Below are 17,132 nucleotides of genomic sequence, written 5' to 3' on the forward strand. Positions count from 1 at the left end.
CTCAATCTACTGGAGGGGTTGGAGGGGAATGATTCACCATTGTGGGAGTTGTAGTTCACCCTACAGCTAGAGCAGTTCCAAAGTGCATTCTATGGCAGATGTAGACCCAGCCCAAGGTATTACCAGTAGCTTGTAAATAGGATTGTTTCCTTGGATGGTACTCTTGCCATTGCTATTCTTGTTGTCTTTTCTGTATCTCTAAAGCTGATACTTAAGGATAAAGATTTAAAATTCAGACTGGATCCCAGAGAGGATTGAAACTCCTTCCTGCAAAGAGCAGAAAGAGCCCCAATTTTAGGGCTCTTATAATGTTTACTTACATTTGGTAAGACATGCAACCAATTACTCTTTTCCCTCCTGATTACAAAACAGGAAAGCATTTGCTCTTGTGCTCAGCTGGACCTTCCCTCGAGGCTTGCAGGCAGGAAATATATATATATATAAAGGTGCAAAGCACAAAGGAAACATTTGCAAAATGATGGTAAATGAGTCGCCTCATATCTCAGGACACTTCCTTCCTAGCATCACACTGAACGCGAGATCTCACTTCTGAGTAAGGACACAGATCATATCGGTATAGGGGGAAATCATGTTTAATACAAGCATCTATAATCACCCAGTCTTCCCTTCTTTTAAAATGGGCCACAAATCATTACCAGAATCGATCTATTTGGGAAACAAATAGATTTCTTCATCTGCTGGAACGGAGTTCTGCATATTTGGTCTGGAAGAGAAGGCCAAAGATCACTAGGATTGTTTTATTACCCTCCCTATTTCTCATCATGGTTGTTTTCTATTTTGTGTTTTAATTTTGTTTATGTCTGAATGTTATGTTGATATTGTTTGACTTATCTGTTGTTTTTAAACTATTATATTTGTATTACGTTGGGCTTGGCCCCATGTTAGCCGCCCTGAGTCCCTTCGGGGAGATGGTGGCGGGATAGAAAAATAAAGTATATTATTATTATTATTATTATTATTATTATTATTATTATTATTATTATTATTATTATTTTATTATGACACAGCAAACTAGATAGATATGCTGGATTTCGTATAAAAAAATCACAAGTCGAACACTTCCCAAGTGTCTAGGACTGTGTGATGTATTTTCGGATGATGCTGCAGATCCCAGTAGGGTGGCCTTTTGCAGTTGGCAGATCGTAACTCTCTCAATGTCTATTGTTTCCAAATGCCGGCTGAGATCTTTTGCCACGGCACCCAGTGTGCCCATCACCACCGGGACCACCTGCACTGGTTTCTGCCAGAGTCTTTGAAGTTCAATCTTGAGGTCCTGAGAGCAGCTGAGTTTTTTCTGTTGTTTTTCGCCAATGCGACTGTCACCTGGGATGGCAACATCAATGATCCAAACCTTTTTCTTTTCCACAACTGTGATGTCTGGTGTGTTGTGTTCCAGAACTTTGTCAGTCTGGATTCGGAAGTCCCACAGTATCTTTGCGTGCTCATTTTCCAAGACTTTTGCAGGTTTGTGATCCCACCAGTTCTTTACTGCAGGGAGGTGGTACTTGAGGCATAAGTTCCAATGAATCATTTGGGCCACATGGTTATGCCTCTGTTTGTAGTCTGTCTGTGCAATTTTCTTACAGCAGCTGAGGATATGATCAATGGTTTCGTAGGTTTCCTTGCAGAGTCTGCATTTTGGGTCATCAGCTGATTTTTCGATCTTGGCCTTAATGGCCTTTGTCCTGATGTCTTGCTCCTGGGCTGCAAGGATCAGGCCTTCTGTCTCCTTCTTCAGGGTCCCATTCGTGAGCCAGAGCCAGGTCTTCTCCTTATCAGCTTTTCCTTCAATTTTGTCAAGGAACCTTCCACGCAATGTTTTGTTGTGCCAGCTGTCATTTCTAGTTTGTAGTGCGGCTTTCTTGTACTGGTTTTTTGTCTGCTGTGCTTTGAGGAGTTTCTGATTTTTGACTTCAATCAAAACAGGTTCTTCACTTTGCTTTACATCTTCTGCCAGGGCATGTTCTTCTTCTTTGACTGCTTGTTTTACTTGTAAGAGTCCTCTGCCCCCTGATCTTCTAGGCAGATATAGTCGGTCAGCATCACTGTGAGGGTGCAGTGAATGATGAATGGTCATGAGTTTTCTTGTTTTTCTGTCCAAATTGTCCAGTTCCATCTGTGTCCAGTTTATGATGCCAGCAGTATATCTTATGACAGGTATGGCCCAGGTGTTTATGGCCTTGATGGTGTTGCCTCCATTGAGCTTGCTATTATTATTTGATCTCCTAGGGCCGCTTCCATATAGCTGTATAATATTCTTACATCAATGCTGACACTCTTCTGATACCAGCTTAAGGAAATGCACCAAATGAATCTAGAGCCCATACTGTCTGCATGATTCCAATAAATAATACAGCAGTCTCACTTATCCAAGCTTCACTTATCCAAGGTTCTGTATTATCCAAGGCAGTCTGCCTTTTAATAGTCATTGTTTTTGTGGTAAATGTTGCAATGTTTTGGTGCTAAGTTTGTAAATCCAGTAATTACTGTGTATTGAACTGCTTTTCCTGTCAGTTTCTTGTAAAACATGATGTTTTGGTGCTTAATTTGTAAAATCATAATGTAATTTTATGTTTAATATGCTTTTTTCTTAATGCCTCCTTATTATCCAAGATTTTCGCTTATCCAAGGTTCTGCCGACCCGTTTATCTTCAGAGCATAGCATTCTTTTCCCACTCTGTGGGTTTACAGTCTGGATTTCTGGCAGTGTGGACTCAGATAACCCAGTTCAAACAGATATTGTGGATTATCTGTCTTGATATTCTGGGTTATATGGCTGTGTGGGAGGGCCCTATGTTTGCAGAATCGGCTGGGGGGACAAAAGCTCTCTAATTTTACCTGAAAGTATTGTTCGATCTGTAAAATTCAGCAGCACCATTGATTCTTTTTTAAAAAGAGACTTTTGGATCATCATAGGGTGGATCTACACTGCCATATAATTCAGATCATTGAAGTGGATAACTCAGATTATCGGCTTTGAACTGGATTATATGAGTCTACACTGCCATATAATCCAGTTCAAAGCAATCTGGTTTTTATATGGCAGTGTAGAAGGGGCCTAAGATCCTTAGAAAAAAATAAATTCAAACACAAATTTAAAATCCCAGATTGCCATCATGCAAGGACTGCACATACCTGTGGCATTGGCGTCATGGGCATTTCATTGGCTGGTTTCCTGACATTTCCTATGAGAAAGGAGAAAAAGAGGAAAGCTTAGTTAATTTGTTGTTGTTGTTGTTGTTGTTGTTTTTTGTTGTTCTGCTTTTATCTTCTGATTGAGATGCTAAGCAGCTCACAACATTAAAAAATCAACACATTTCAAAGTCCAGTGGCTCTTTGTATTGTTTAAAACTTATTGCAGGGCTTTCTTAGGCCAGGTTTATTCTGAGGAGTCTTTCCTCGGAGGCTGAGAGAGTGTGACTCTCAAAGTCACCCAGAGTTTTTAAAATCAATTATAGAAAATTCAGGAATTGCTATTTTAGGCCACATCTATACTGACATATAATGTAGTTTGAACTGCATCATATGGTCAGTATATACCAGGCATGGGCCAACTTTGGCCCTTCAGGTGTTTTGGACTTCAACTCCCACCATTCCTAACAGCCGGTAGATTGTCAGGAATTGTGGGAGTTGAAGTCCAAAACACCTGGAGGGCTGAAGGTTGCCCATGCCTGGTCTGCAATGACCATATAATGCAGATGGAGCTGGATTATATGAGTCTCCACTGCCATATAATCCCGTTCAATCTGCATTATAATGACAGTGAAGGCCTCACATCTGCCTCCTTTAGGCAAGTTGGAATTCTGTCTTATTTTCAGAAGACATGGTGTGCATCTAGACCAGGGGTCCCCAAACTAAGGCCCGGGGGCCGGATGCGGCCCTCCGAGTTCATTTACCCGGCCCCCGCCCTCAGTTTTATAATATAGTATATTGTATATACATATAATATTGATAATAATAATAATATTATAATGTAATACAATATAACACTAATAATAATACCATATAATAATATTTATTATATATTCTATATTACATATAATATTACTAATAATATTACAGTATAGTGGTATAGTTCAATATAGTAATATATAATGCTAATATTGTGCTATGATAATAATATAATATATTGTATGTACATATAATTTCTAAGCCACTCTGAGTCCCCTTTGGGGTGAGAAGGGTGTGATACAAATGTAGTAAATAAATGCAGCAAATAAATAAATAATAAATAAATACATTTTAGGCTCGCCCAAAGTCTGAAATGACTTGAAGGCACACAACAACAACAACAACAACAACAACAATCCTAATTAACTTGACTATCTCATTGGCCAGAAGCAGGAGCACACTTCCCATTGAAATCCTGATAAATGTATGTTGGGTTAAAATTGTTTTTATTTCTATATATTGTATTGTTCTTTCATTGTTCTTGTTGTTGTTTTTGCACTACAAATAAGACATGTGCAGTGTGCATCGGAATTTGTTTGTCTTTTTTTTCAAATGATAATCCGGCCCCTCAACAGTCTGAAGGATTGTGGACCGGCCCTTGGATTAAAAAGTTTGAGGACCCCTGATCTAGACTGTAGACTTAATGCAGTTTGACACCACTTTAACTGTCATGGCACAATGCTATGGAATTGTGGGAGTTGTCCATTTACAATTGTCTTTAGCCTTCTCTGCCAAGGAGGGCCGGTGCCTTACCAAACAACAACTCTCGCCGCAATCAAAGTGATGCCAAACTGCATTAATTCTACAGTATGGATGCACCCATTGACTTTGCCCGCTTCAACCAATGCTCCTCAATGAAGCAGGAAGGGCAAGGGATAGGCCTTGTCACTCCATCCCCAGGCTGCAGACAAAGGAAAAGCATCGACTAGATCAGGGGTCCTCAAACTTTTAAAGCAAAGGGCCGATCTACAATCCTTCAGACTGTTGAGGGGCCGAATTATCATTTGAAAAAAAATACAAACAAATTCCTATGCACACTGCACATGTCTTATTTGTAGTGCAAAACAACAACAACAATGAAAGAACAATACAATATTTAAAAATGAAAACAATCTTAACCAACATAAACCTATCAGGATTTCAAGGGAAAGTATGGGCCTGCTTCTGGCCAATGAGATAGTCAAGTTAATTAGGATTGTTGTTGTTGTTGTGTGCCTTCAAGTCATTTCAGAATTTGGGTGAGCCTAAGTCTAAAATTAATTATTTATTTGCTTACTACATTTATTTGCTACATTTATATCCCACCCTTCTCACCCCGAAGGGGACTCAGAGCAGCTGTATGTACATACAATCTATATATATAAATGAGTGATGGCATCACGGCGACCCACAAACAACAAAACTACAGGCCCCCCAACCTCAAAATTTGACAATACAACCCATCATCCATGCCTCTAGGTTGATACAACAAAAAGAAAAGAAAAATAAAGTCCTAATTAGAGAGAGAGCAATAATTGTTTTTATCCAATTGCTGCCAGTTTAGAGGGCTAATCTCTGCCCACTTGGTCTCCTAGCAACCAACTCAGCCAAGGGACAGCCAGGGTTCAGTTAGGGGACAGGCAGATTTAGGCCTCACTTAGGCCAATTCCACAGATTATCTAATTTGCACTGGATTATATGGCAGTGTAGACTCAAGGCCCTTCCTCCATACTTTGCCACAGCAACGCGTGGCCGGGCACAGCTAGTATATTATATTATTAGCATAGCACAATATTAGCATTATACATTACTATATTGAAATATACCACTATATTGTAATACTATATGTAATATATAACATATAATTAATATTATTATATGGTATTATTATTAGTATTATATTGTAAAACATTATAATATTTTTATCAATATTATATGTATATACAACATATTATTAAAACTGATATAAAAATGTATTATAAAACTGAGGGTGGGGCCAGGTAAATGACCTTGGAGGGCCGCATTTGGCCCCCGGGCCTTAGTTTGGGGACCCCTGGACTAGATGAACAGGAGCCAAAGTTATTTTCATAGACTCTTAGAATCATAGAGCTGGAAGAGATCTCGTGGGCCATCCAGTCCAACCCGCTTTCAAGAAGCAGAAAAATCGCATTCAAAGCACACCCAACAGATGGCCATGCAGCCTCTAAGCCTCCAAAGAAGGAGCCTCCACCACACTCCGGGGCAGAGAGTTCCACTGCTGAACAGCTCTCTCTCACAGTGAGGAAGTTCTTCCTGATGTTCAGGTGGAATCCCCTTTCTTTCCTCTAGTTTGAAGCCATCATTCCGCATCCTAGTCTGCAGGGCAGCAGAAAACAAGCTTGTTCCCTCCTCCCTATGACTTCCTTCCCCTCACATCCTGATCCATGTGTCCCATCATGTCTCCTCTCAGCCTTCCCCTTGAAATGGCAGACAAAGGTTTGAGGAAATGAGACAAAGAGAGTTCCGGTGGCTGTAGAAAAAATGACGTTTATTCTCAATGGCCAGAGAGAATAAGCAAAGACCTTCTCCTGTGGTCAGGAAAGTGAAGGTACTGGAACAAAGGATCATAGGTTCTTATATATCCTTTTTCCTCCATCTACTACGTCATGCAGGCATTATCCATCACCAATTAGTGTCAAAAAAGTCTTACTGTGCACTTACTAAAAAGCTATCTTTGCATTTTCCTAAAATATAGACTACTTTCAAGACCCCTGACCCTCCATTAGCCTTATCTCTGGAATTCTCATCTCATCCATTAGGGGTTCTCATTAATTAAGGAGTTCCCCCTTATCTTAGATGTCAGAGACCTATTAGCACTCCCCTCATGGCGCCCGGTCTTATCTTGACATCCCAAAAAGCCTTAATTTGTCTCTTGTCCATTAGCTTATCTATTCTTGTTGACACTTAACATATGTCCCTGGCACTCAGAGTGAACTTAGGTCTTGCTTTTGCTGAGCAGAGTGTATTTTTAAGGCTAGCACACAATCTGCTGGTGATTACATATTTTCCTATTTCTATTTCTTAACATGATTACATTCAATATATATTTTCCAATACAAGTATTATATTTTCCCAATACACCTTCATCACCCTCAGCCAGATTAAACATGCCCAGTTCTTTAAGCCGCGCCTCATAGGGCTTGTTCTCCAGACCCTTGATCATTTGAGTCACCCTTTTCTGGACACCTTCCAGCTTAGAGTTCACATCTCCCTTCAATCCGGTGCCCAGAATTGGACAGTGTGATTTCAGTTGCGGTCTGACCAAGACAGAATAGAGGGGGAGCATGACACTAGACTCTTATTTATGCAGGCCGAATCCCATTGGCTTTTTTAGCCACCACATCACATTGTTGGCTCATATTCACCTTCCTCCCCACGAGGACTTCAAGATCCTTTTCGCATGTACTGCTTTTGAGCCAGGCATCCCCCATTCATATCTTTGCATTTCATTTTTTTTCTGCTTAAGTGGAGCATCTTGCATTTGTCCTGGTCCACAACAACATCCATATTGGAGTGGATATGATTGAATTAATATTATATTTAGAAACGGCATTACCTCCAAAGACATGCTTCCAGAAGCGGGCAATCATGAGTAGAACTGCCAGGAGAGCGACAATGCAAGGGATCCCGATATATAATATTGCAGTGCAGTTTACTATTAGAAGGCACAAGGGACAAAGGCAATTAGCAACTAAAATGGTTTTTGTTCTAATTTGAAGTACTTTAGGGGGAAGTTTACACATGGCACGTATCTCTTCTCCAAAACACACAGTTCCTGCAAATCTCTGTGACTCCCTACAGCAGGCATGGGCAAACTTTGGCCCTCCAAGTGTTTTGGATTTCATCTCCAAAAGTCCAAAATTTGCCTAGGAAGGAATGAGTAATGTTAACTATTTTCTTCACCCATAAAAGAAGCAAACACGAATTTTGCATGGAAGAACTCCCAGCGTCCAGGACTCGCCTCACCAGACTTCCTCATATTTTTCGATCATTCACTGAATATTTTCAAACATTCTCTCCATTGTGTTGTCGAAGGCTTTCATGGCCGGAATCACAGGGTTGTTGTGTTTTCTGGGCTATATGGCCATGTTCCAGAAGCATTCTCTCCTGATGTTTCGTCCACATCTATGGCAGGCATCCTCAGGGGTTGTGAGGTCTGTTGGAAACTAGGCAAGTGGGGTTCATATACCTCTGGAATAATGTCCAGGCTGGGAGAAAGAACACTTGAATGTTTGAGGCAGGAAGCAGTCAAGCTTTGAAGCTGCAAGGCTATTCAGTGCTAATCAAGATGGCCAATTGCAATATTCGCACTTGCATCCAACAGACAAGTGTTCTTTCTCCCACCGTGGACATCATTATATGCAGATATATAAACCTCAGCAGATAATGCTTCTGGAACATGGCCATACGGCCCAGAAAACAAACAACATTAATCTCCAATTCTAACTTTGAACGAGACTGAAAGAAAGACTCTAAGATGGTAGGTACAGTAGAGTCTCACTTATCCAACATAAACGGGCCGGTTGAATGTTGGATAAGCGAATATGTTGGATAATAAGGAGGCATTAAGGAAAAGCCTATTAAACATCAAATTAGGTTATGGTTTTACAAATGAAGCACCAAAACATCATGTTAGACAACACATTTGGCAGAAAAAGTAGTTCAATACGCAGTAATGCTATGTAGCAATTACTGTATTTATGAATTTAGCACCAAAATATCACGATATATTAAAAACATGGACTACAAAAATGTGTTGGATAATCCAGAACGTTGGATAAGTGAGACTCTACTGTAATTTCTTTTTGTGGAAACTTTTCCTAAAGACCTGATGGAGGATGGTGTGGGAAGTTTTATCTGGAGCATAAGTTCACTGCCTCCATGAGAATATTTCAAAATATCATCAAATCACAAGGGAAAGGAACCCCCCCCCCCCAAAAAAATTGCAAATGATGCACATTGAGGTGGGATATAATGCTACATTGTTTAGTATACAGGCAGTCCCCAAGTTACAACATATGACTTTGAAACAACTCATAAGAACGGGACTGAGACAACAGGAAGTGAGAGGAAAGGGGTCTCTGTAAAGAAGTGTGTTTTTATTTTGATTTATATTTATTTTTGATTCATGTTTAATTTTGTTTTAAAAGTCAGGTTTAACTATGTTTAAAAGGGTAAGTATTAGTCACCAGTGCATGGGGGATGGTAACCAGCTCAGCATTCTGAGGCAGGTTGCCATAGTAACGAGGGCGGAGCCAACCGCCGTTTGAAGGAAAAGGAGGGAATGTTTTAAAAAACAGTTTAGTCTTTGATTTTAGTCACAGGGAAGACACTGGTTCCAGGTTAGGGAAACCAGGGGAACTCAGATCTCTAGTGGTGTTAAATTAAGCAAGTTAGGTGACTTGTTTAGGTTTACAGTAGAGTCTCACTTATCCAAGCCTCGCTTATCCAAGCCTCTGGATAATCCAAGCCATTTTTGTAGTCAATGTTTTCAATATATCGTGATATTTTGGTGCTAAATTCATAAATACAGAAATTACTACGTAGCATTACTGCGTATTGAACTACTTTTTCTGTCAAATTTGTTGTATAACATGAAGTTTTGGTGCTTAATTTGTAAAATCATCACCTAATTTGATGTTTAAGAGGCTTTTCCTTAATCTCTCCTTATTATCCAAGATATTCACTTATCCAAGCTTCTGCCGGCCCGTTTAGCTTGGATAAGTGAGACTACTGTATTTGTAGAGTCCGAGTAGGAAGGGAAAGCAATCCCAGTTAGATCCAAAGTGATCAGTTAATAACTTTGCAACCATTATCTAAGTGCCTTTAGAGAAGTTACTGTAACCACTAAGCTCTGTGTCTGAAATAAACTTGTTTTTGTTCTTCAATATCCAAGTCTCTGTCACCTACATTCAAAACTAAGTAACGCTACCATCTAAAGTGAATAAGAATAAGAAAGAAAAGAAAATTTCCTCTCTGCCTGACATCTCCACAATTTGGTGGCAGCGGTGGGATAAAAAAGATTCCTCCCTGCCACATCTTCACAGTCTCCCTTCAAGTTTTCTTTCCAATCCTTGTTCCCACAACAAGCCAACCTTTTGAAAATCCAATTCCCACAGGGACAGAAAATGGGGTGAAATCTTCTAAACAAAGGTAGACACAGCAAAACGAACATCACAAAGGCGTTATGTAGATAGATGGCTGGAGTTAAACTTACAAGATATACCTGTTCCAAAGTCAACTTAAGAACAAACCTACAGAACCAATCTTGTTCGTAACATGGGGACTGCCTGTACAGACTGAATAGGTTTCATCATAATGTACCTCTGGATGTGAGATTCATTGGGATTACAGCGCTGATGTTTCTGTTCCCTTGGTCTGAGCAAGCATAGGTCATCCCTGGGATCCATTTCTCTGGAGGAATCAGCTTCAGACTCCAGATGCTGACGACTCCTTCTCTGTCTATCACACTCACATTTTTATAGTCTTCATGAGACATTTCTCCACCAATTTCCCAAGAGATCGCATGCTGAGAAGGAAGTGTGTTGAAGAAGAGACAGAGGAGGGGGATGCTATGATTGAACTGAGACTCTTCCATGAAGGAAGGCATGAAGATGAAAGGACTTGGACTTGAAGCATCTGAAAAATAAAAATGATAACTCACAATTTGCTAGCTGTTTTCTCTCACAGGCGCTGTGTGGAAAAGACCATGTGTCAAAAAAACCAGACCTACACAAATTGCAAAATAATGGTGATTTACTATAGGAAAGTAAGGCAGGAATGAAGGGGTAGGAGGAAATGGCCATATAAGGAGGTACGAGCAGGCCAGGAACACAGCCGATGGGTTATCACATGGTTTCCCTGAAATCATGTGTTTTGAGAGAAACGAAAGTAATGAAATGTAATACTGCACCACAAATATGCACCAATGGTTTGATATGTGGGCGGTCGTAAACTGAACCCACTGAATTGTATAAATAGACACTCGACCCTGTCTGCGGGGTTCTCCCTTTTCAGCATCTAGTTGTGCGTGGGATGAACCTCTGCAGCTGCAGGAACATTAGTAAACTGCTTTCTTTGGAAAAACCTCCAGTTGTCTGTCTCCTACTTCCACTGCGTCCGCACAGACACACGAGAAGCCGGGAAGAGGGGAAATCTGGCTTCCGCTACATTTTCTGGTGACCCCGACGTGATTCCACAATAAGACGGGCCAGGAGATCGGAGACGGATCCCGTTGGCGGGACGGTCCCAACTCGGCGGTGGGGGCCAGAGGCAACTACCGTGAGACGAGAAGGGGCCCCTGAATATTGTAAGACCGGCTGCGGTACTTGCCTCTGATGCCAACGCCGGCCGACGGTGGGAGCCGCAACGACAGCGAGGTTCCAAAGAAACCAGCTAGGAGGAAAAGGATCCAGGGAAAAAGCCCAGGGGCGAAGGTTGGTCCGACGTCTACAGCAATCTGGCAAGTATAGTGGTTAAATGAGACACTAAGGGAACAGCGCCGGGAGGGACACAAAGGTTCCCAGGGAGATAAAAGGGGTTCTGTCTTGTGATTCCTGACACACACCGTTGAGTGTCCAGGTGCCCAGTCCAAGGCAGTCCCCTCTATTAGGCAGGATGGGAGGCAGTGGGTTCAAATCCACCACCCCATTACAGTGTATGTTAGACAATTTCGGCTCAGTTGCAAGTAGAGCCGTAGAAGGAATTCCCCAGAGAACAAGACTTGTGAGGGTGCCCCAAGACCAAGTCGTGCAGGGCTCATGAGGAGTCGCAACTCCCGGGGAAGGGAAAAAAAAAAAACTGTTTGATTTCTTTGTTATGTGTGGGGAATAATGAGTTTCAAGTTCTGCATGTTTCGTGGTAATATTGAAGTGAAAATGAAAAATGAGTCTATAGATTTACACAAAAAATGTTGAGCACAAATATCTAGAAATGTTTTATTACGGTTGAAAAAATCTGATTCGAAGAGGGTCTGTGTTAGTTTGCTTTTGCTGACAAGCTGCAGAGAGGCGAGAAAAAGGGAGGGAGGCTGTTAAAGTGGCTCAGAAAGTTTTCCTTGTTATTTCTGAGGAACAAAGGCTGTTTTCTTAAAAAGTTTTCCTTTGCACCTGGGCCTCATGCCAAAAAGATAGTGGGAAAATCTTGGCAGACAGTCCAAGGTAAAAAACTCCCTGTCATTCTTGTTAAACTCAGGCGAAATGCCCAGAGAAAGATAATGGAATTCCAGTGGACAGCCAAGGTCAATGAAAAGCCGCTGTGAACTAGTGAAGTTTTAAAAAATGTAATGTGAATTTAATATGAAAAAAAAAGAAAGAAAGAAAATGATGATGTAAATGTGTATATAATATATATATATATATAATATTTTGGGGTTCTGTCTTTCACCTGGATCTTAAATCCTTGCTTTGGACTTATTTGGGACAACTGGGTGAGAATGTTTCATGAGCTGAGAGAGAGTGTGTGACTTTATCTAAACAACTAACCACTAATCAGAATTCCTGTGGACCTTGTGTGAATGAGATGTATGTGTTGAATTCAAAATGCATAAAGAGTTATAAACAATGTTAGTAGATTTGTTCAGAAGCAATTCGGAAGCTGTAGATATTTTTTTTTGGAAAAAAAAAATGGTCTTAGGCTTGAAAAAAAAAATCCTTGTTTTGAAAGAACAATGCTTCAGTGTTTTTAGAGAACATGGTGATACAACAGATAAGAGCTGGACATCTGCCCAGAAATTGAATCTCAAGAAAAAAAAAAAATGAGCCTGAACAAGTGTACTTTTGAAAACTCAAGCCTCTGTGGGCTACTCCCCCTTTTTTCTGTTCTACAGACTTTAAACCCCTTACAGGTTATAGGGAAATGTTGGAGGTTCTTTTTTTTGCAGCACTTTGGAATACAGGTGATCTTGGTGAGTCAAGAAGAAGGAGAAGGAATGTGAATGAATGTTTTGGAAAGGAGAGGACAAGGAGAGGAGTTATTGGTTGTGGAGACTTTGTATGGAAAACTGTCACAAGTTGGCAGTGCAAAAAAATAAATAAATATATATTTATTTCTGGAAAAAAAATTGATCCCATATTCCTGACACAGAAGGATTAAGAACTGACATTGATTTTTAAATTTTTGATTGACATTTTATTCAAAAAGGGAGCTAGTGCCCAAGTGATAAAAAGTTATCCTTTTGAGAACCAAAGACATGATATAATTGGCTGCATCTCATGTTGCTTCATAATAATTTTGTGAGATTTGGATTCTGAACTTTGTGATTTTGGCCCAACTCTTTCTAAAGGTTACGGAAAGGAAGGACTAGGACTTTTGTAAACGGGACATTAGATCATGCAAATAGGGGCATTTTTTCCATCGCCCCCAGCCTGGATTTTGCCAGATTTGAGAAGCGGCAGGAGGCTTTTCAACGTGTGTTACTAACAAATTTTGAGCTGTTCAACGAGTCGGTGTAAAAGGGGAATTGAGTAAGTTTAACACTGCAGCAGGACTGGAGTGGAAGACTGCATTGCAGCAAGTGGATACACGATTGTTAAATCGTTTGTGGAAAGGAAAAGAAAAAGATGCGGAGAAGAAAGATTTTGTTGGATTTCAAGACAGATGAGTGTGTTGTCAAAGGCACAACCTCTGAGGAGGCCTGCCTTGGATGTGAGCGAAACGACTAGAGAGAGTGCTTCAAGAGCCATACAGCCTGGAAGGATGAGTATTTCCCTCCCCTTCTTTTCCCTCTCATTGTTTTTTGCTACAGGTCCTGAACTCCTGTATGGGATAAACCCAGAAGTCTATGAGACATGTTTATTGAGAGGCCTGGGAGGGCCTATAGGTGTTGCTGAGTGCTAAGGCTGTGATGGAGTGTGGCATCAGGCTGGAGGCTGTAAGGGCTGACCAACTCAACAACATACAATTTTCTATTTTGACCCAACTCTCCTGGATAGGACCTTTTGTAATGGGACATTGCAAATAATTCGGATTTTTGACGGATTTGAGAGACAATGAGGGACTTTTTCATATGCCATCTAACAACCTTGCTTTTTAAGCCAAAAGGAGGATATAGCACGGAGACAATGTGACAAAGAATAAAATAAGTTAACCATTGCAGCAGGACCAGAGTAAAAAGGATTACTGCAGATCGCGAAAGAAGGCCCATGGAGGAATCATTTCTCAAGAGGCCATGGAGGGGTCGTTTGGGAGCTGAATAGTGGCCTACCTGCCTCACCCGTGGAGAGACAAGGGATTTCAACAAGATTGGCTGAGACAAAAGTGATGCCGAACAGGATGATCGACAGATGGGTAATCCGTTCCCCCTCCCCCATTCTCTCTCACTGTCTTCCTGCTTTCTTTTTCAGCTTTTTGGACTCCTGTTCCTAAATTGGAGATCCATAAGGCATTGTTACTGAGAGGCCTGTTTTCCAAAATGGAGATCCATAAGGCATTATTACTGGAAGGCCTGTTTTGGAATCCAAAACCCGCAGGAGTTTAAGTCTACCCCACGCCACACATACTGGGTATGACAGCTAAAGCCCTGTGAGAGATGGAGATTTTCTTTACAGACTTTTCTTTACACAGAGACAATTCTTAGAGACTAGAGACTTGATTGGACAAAGAGACTTTCTTCAAATTAACTGAACATTATTCCTTTGATCAAGGAAGAGGAAACACACCCCCAGTTTGACTTTATGCCAAAGACTGAAAAGACCTGAAAGTTGGACATGTATGTGAATGGCCACCTCTGGCCATAGCAACAAATCCATCATCGGAAGAAGCCAAATGACTGGGCTAGATCAGAATTCTACTGTGGACTATGTCCTTTCTAAAACCTGATTAATATTTTTAATCCTCATGTGTTGTTTACCTCTGGTGATGAAACTATGTACAAATGCTATTCTGCGCTCATTTTCCACTGAAAAGATAGCTTGGCTGCAAGCTAGAAGGGATTGGAGGGACCCATAAGTCTGCTCATTTAGTTTGCTTCAGCTTTTGTATACACGCTTCGCAAAAAAAAAAAAAATGGGGGAATAAGGCAGGAATGAAGGGGTAGGAGGAAATGGCCATATAAGGAGGTACGAGCAGGCCAGGAACACAGCCGATGGGTTATCACATGGTTTCCCTGAAATCATGTGTTTTGAGAGAAACGAAAGTAATGAAATGTAATACTGCACCACAAATATGCACCAATGGTTTGATATGTGGGCGGTCGTAAACTGAACCCACTGAATTGTATAAATAGACACTCGACCCTGTCTGCGGGGTTCTCCCTTTTCAGCATCTAGTTGTGCGTGGGATGAACCTCTGCAGCTGCAGGAACATTAGTAAACTGCTTTCTTTGGAAAAACCTCCAGTTGTCTGTCTCCTACTTCCACTGCGTCCGCACAGACACACGAGAAGCCGGGAAGAGGGGAAATCTGGCTTCCGCTACAAAAGGAGCAGCCTTCTTTGTTTGGCCCAAAGATAGCAAACAAGAAAAAGGACAAACCTGGACAATACAAACTGAACTACAGTAGAGTCTCACTTATCCAAGCCTCGCTTATCCAAGCTTCTGGATTATCCAAGCCATTTTTGTAGTCAGTTTCCAATATATCATGATATTTTGGTGCTAAATTTGTAAATACAGTACAGTAGAGTCTCACTTATCCAACATAAACGGGCCGGCAGAATGTTGGATAAGCGAATATGTTGGATAATAAGGAGGCATTAAGGAAAAGCCTATTAAGCATCAAATTAGGTTATGATTTTACGAATGAAGCACCAAAACATCATGTTAGACAACAAATTTGGCAGAAAAAGTAGTTCAATACGCAATAATGCTATGTAGTAATTACTGTATTTATGAATTTAGCACCAAAATATCACGATATATTGAAAACATTGACTCCAAAAATGTGTTGGATAAACCAGAACGTTGGATAAGCGAGTGTTGGATAAGTGAGACTCTACTGTAATTACAACATAACATTACTGCGTATTGAACTACATTTTCTGTCAAATTTGTTGTATAACATGATGTTTTGGTGCTTAATTTGTAAAATCATCACCTAATTTGATGTTTAATAGGTTTTTCCTTAATCCCTCCTTATTATCCAAGATATTTGCTTATCCAAGCTTCTGCCGGCCGGTTTAGCTTGGATAAGTGAGACTCTACTGTATAAAGCAAGCCAAAAGAAAACTTGAGGAGAAGAAACTGCACACCTGCATTTTAATGAATCAGGTTTTGGTCACAATCTTTAGTTTCACTATGGTCCATACAATGTTTTGCATGTAAGTCCTGAATTTTTGGATTTCATCTGGAATTAATTTTGCCAAGGAAACAACATCACAAACATTTGCTAACTCCACCAAGCCACTCACCTGAAACGATCAGTCTGGTCCCACTCACAATACTGAAAATCCCATTGATAATCTGAGCACAGTAATAAACACCAGAGTCATTCCTTTGTGCATGAAAGATGTTCAGATCCATGGCATCCACTGGGGATAATCCTGGTTTTGAGTATTGACTATGGTGGTCAATTTTCCTCAAGCTTTGGTCTTGCTTTTCCTTATACCAGGTCAGGAAGGACTGAATATTTTCTCTTACTGAAGAGACACATTCAATGGTTACAGATTTCCCTGCAGATACCAGCATCTGGACCAATTTTTGTGGGCGCTGTGAGGTCTCCACCAGTTCAGCAGCTAAAAGAAGAGAGCAAAGGAAGTTGCTTTAGGAATGCAGCCTAAAAACAGAATCAGTTTAATAAAAAATAATATACTTTATTTATATTCTGTTCTATCTCCCCGAGAGGACTCAGAGCGGATTACAGGTACTGTACATATATATGACAAACATTCAATGCCATTATACAAAACATCTATTTCTGCTTTATTGACTATTCCAAAGCCTTCGACTACGTGGATCATAATAAACTGGCATGTTCTTGGTGGTCTGAGGATACCAAGTCACTTTGTCTGTCTCCTGAGAAATCTGTATAAAGACCAAGTGGCCACAGTAAGAACAGACCACGGGACAACAGACTGGTTCAAGATTGGGAAAGGAGTGCGGACATCAGGGCTGCATCCTCTCACCCTCCCTATTCAACTTGTACGCAGAACACATCATGCGACATGCAGGGCTTGAGGAATCCAAGGCCGGAGTTAAAATTGCTGGAAGA

The 17,132-nt window shown here is 40.7% G+C and overlaps 1 protein-coding gene across 2 annotated transcripts in view; it reads right to left on the reverse strand.

Annotated features, from left to right (window-relative positions):
• Positions 1-261: 261 nt before the first annotated feature.
• LOC134294287 (uncharacterized) overlaps positions 262-17,132 on the reverse strand; it is an 18,903-nt gene continuing 2,032 nt past the window's right edge. Inside the window, exons 2-6 of one of the 2 annotated variants that reach the window (XM_062964863.1) lie at positions 16,333-16,656; positions 10,315-10,629; positions 7,547-7,645; positions 3,157-3,206; positions 262-724 (exon numbers count right to left, since the gene is read on the reverse strand). In XM_062964863.1, the coding sequence (XP_062820933.1) occupies positions 692-724; positions 3,157-3,206; positions 7,547-7,645; positions 10,315-10,629; positions 16,333-16,656 (821 nt within the window). In that variant the 3' untranslated portion in view covers positions 262-691. Of the gene's footprint in view, positions 725-3,156; positions 3,207-5,928; positions 7,646-10,314; positions 10,630-16,332; positions 16,657-17,132 lie in introns of those variants that run through there. The other variant, XM_062964862.1, reaches the window with a different exon arrangement.

Source organism: Anolis carolinensis, unplaced genomic scaffold (assembly GCF_035594765.1).
Source record: "Anolis carolinensis isolate JA03-04 unplaced genomic scaffold, rAnoCar3.1.pri scaffold_14, whole genome shotgun sequence".
NCBI classification, from domain to species: domain Eukaryota; kingdom Metazoa; phylum Chordata; class Lepidosauria; order Squamata; family Dactyloidae; genus Anolis; species Anolis carolinensis.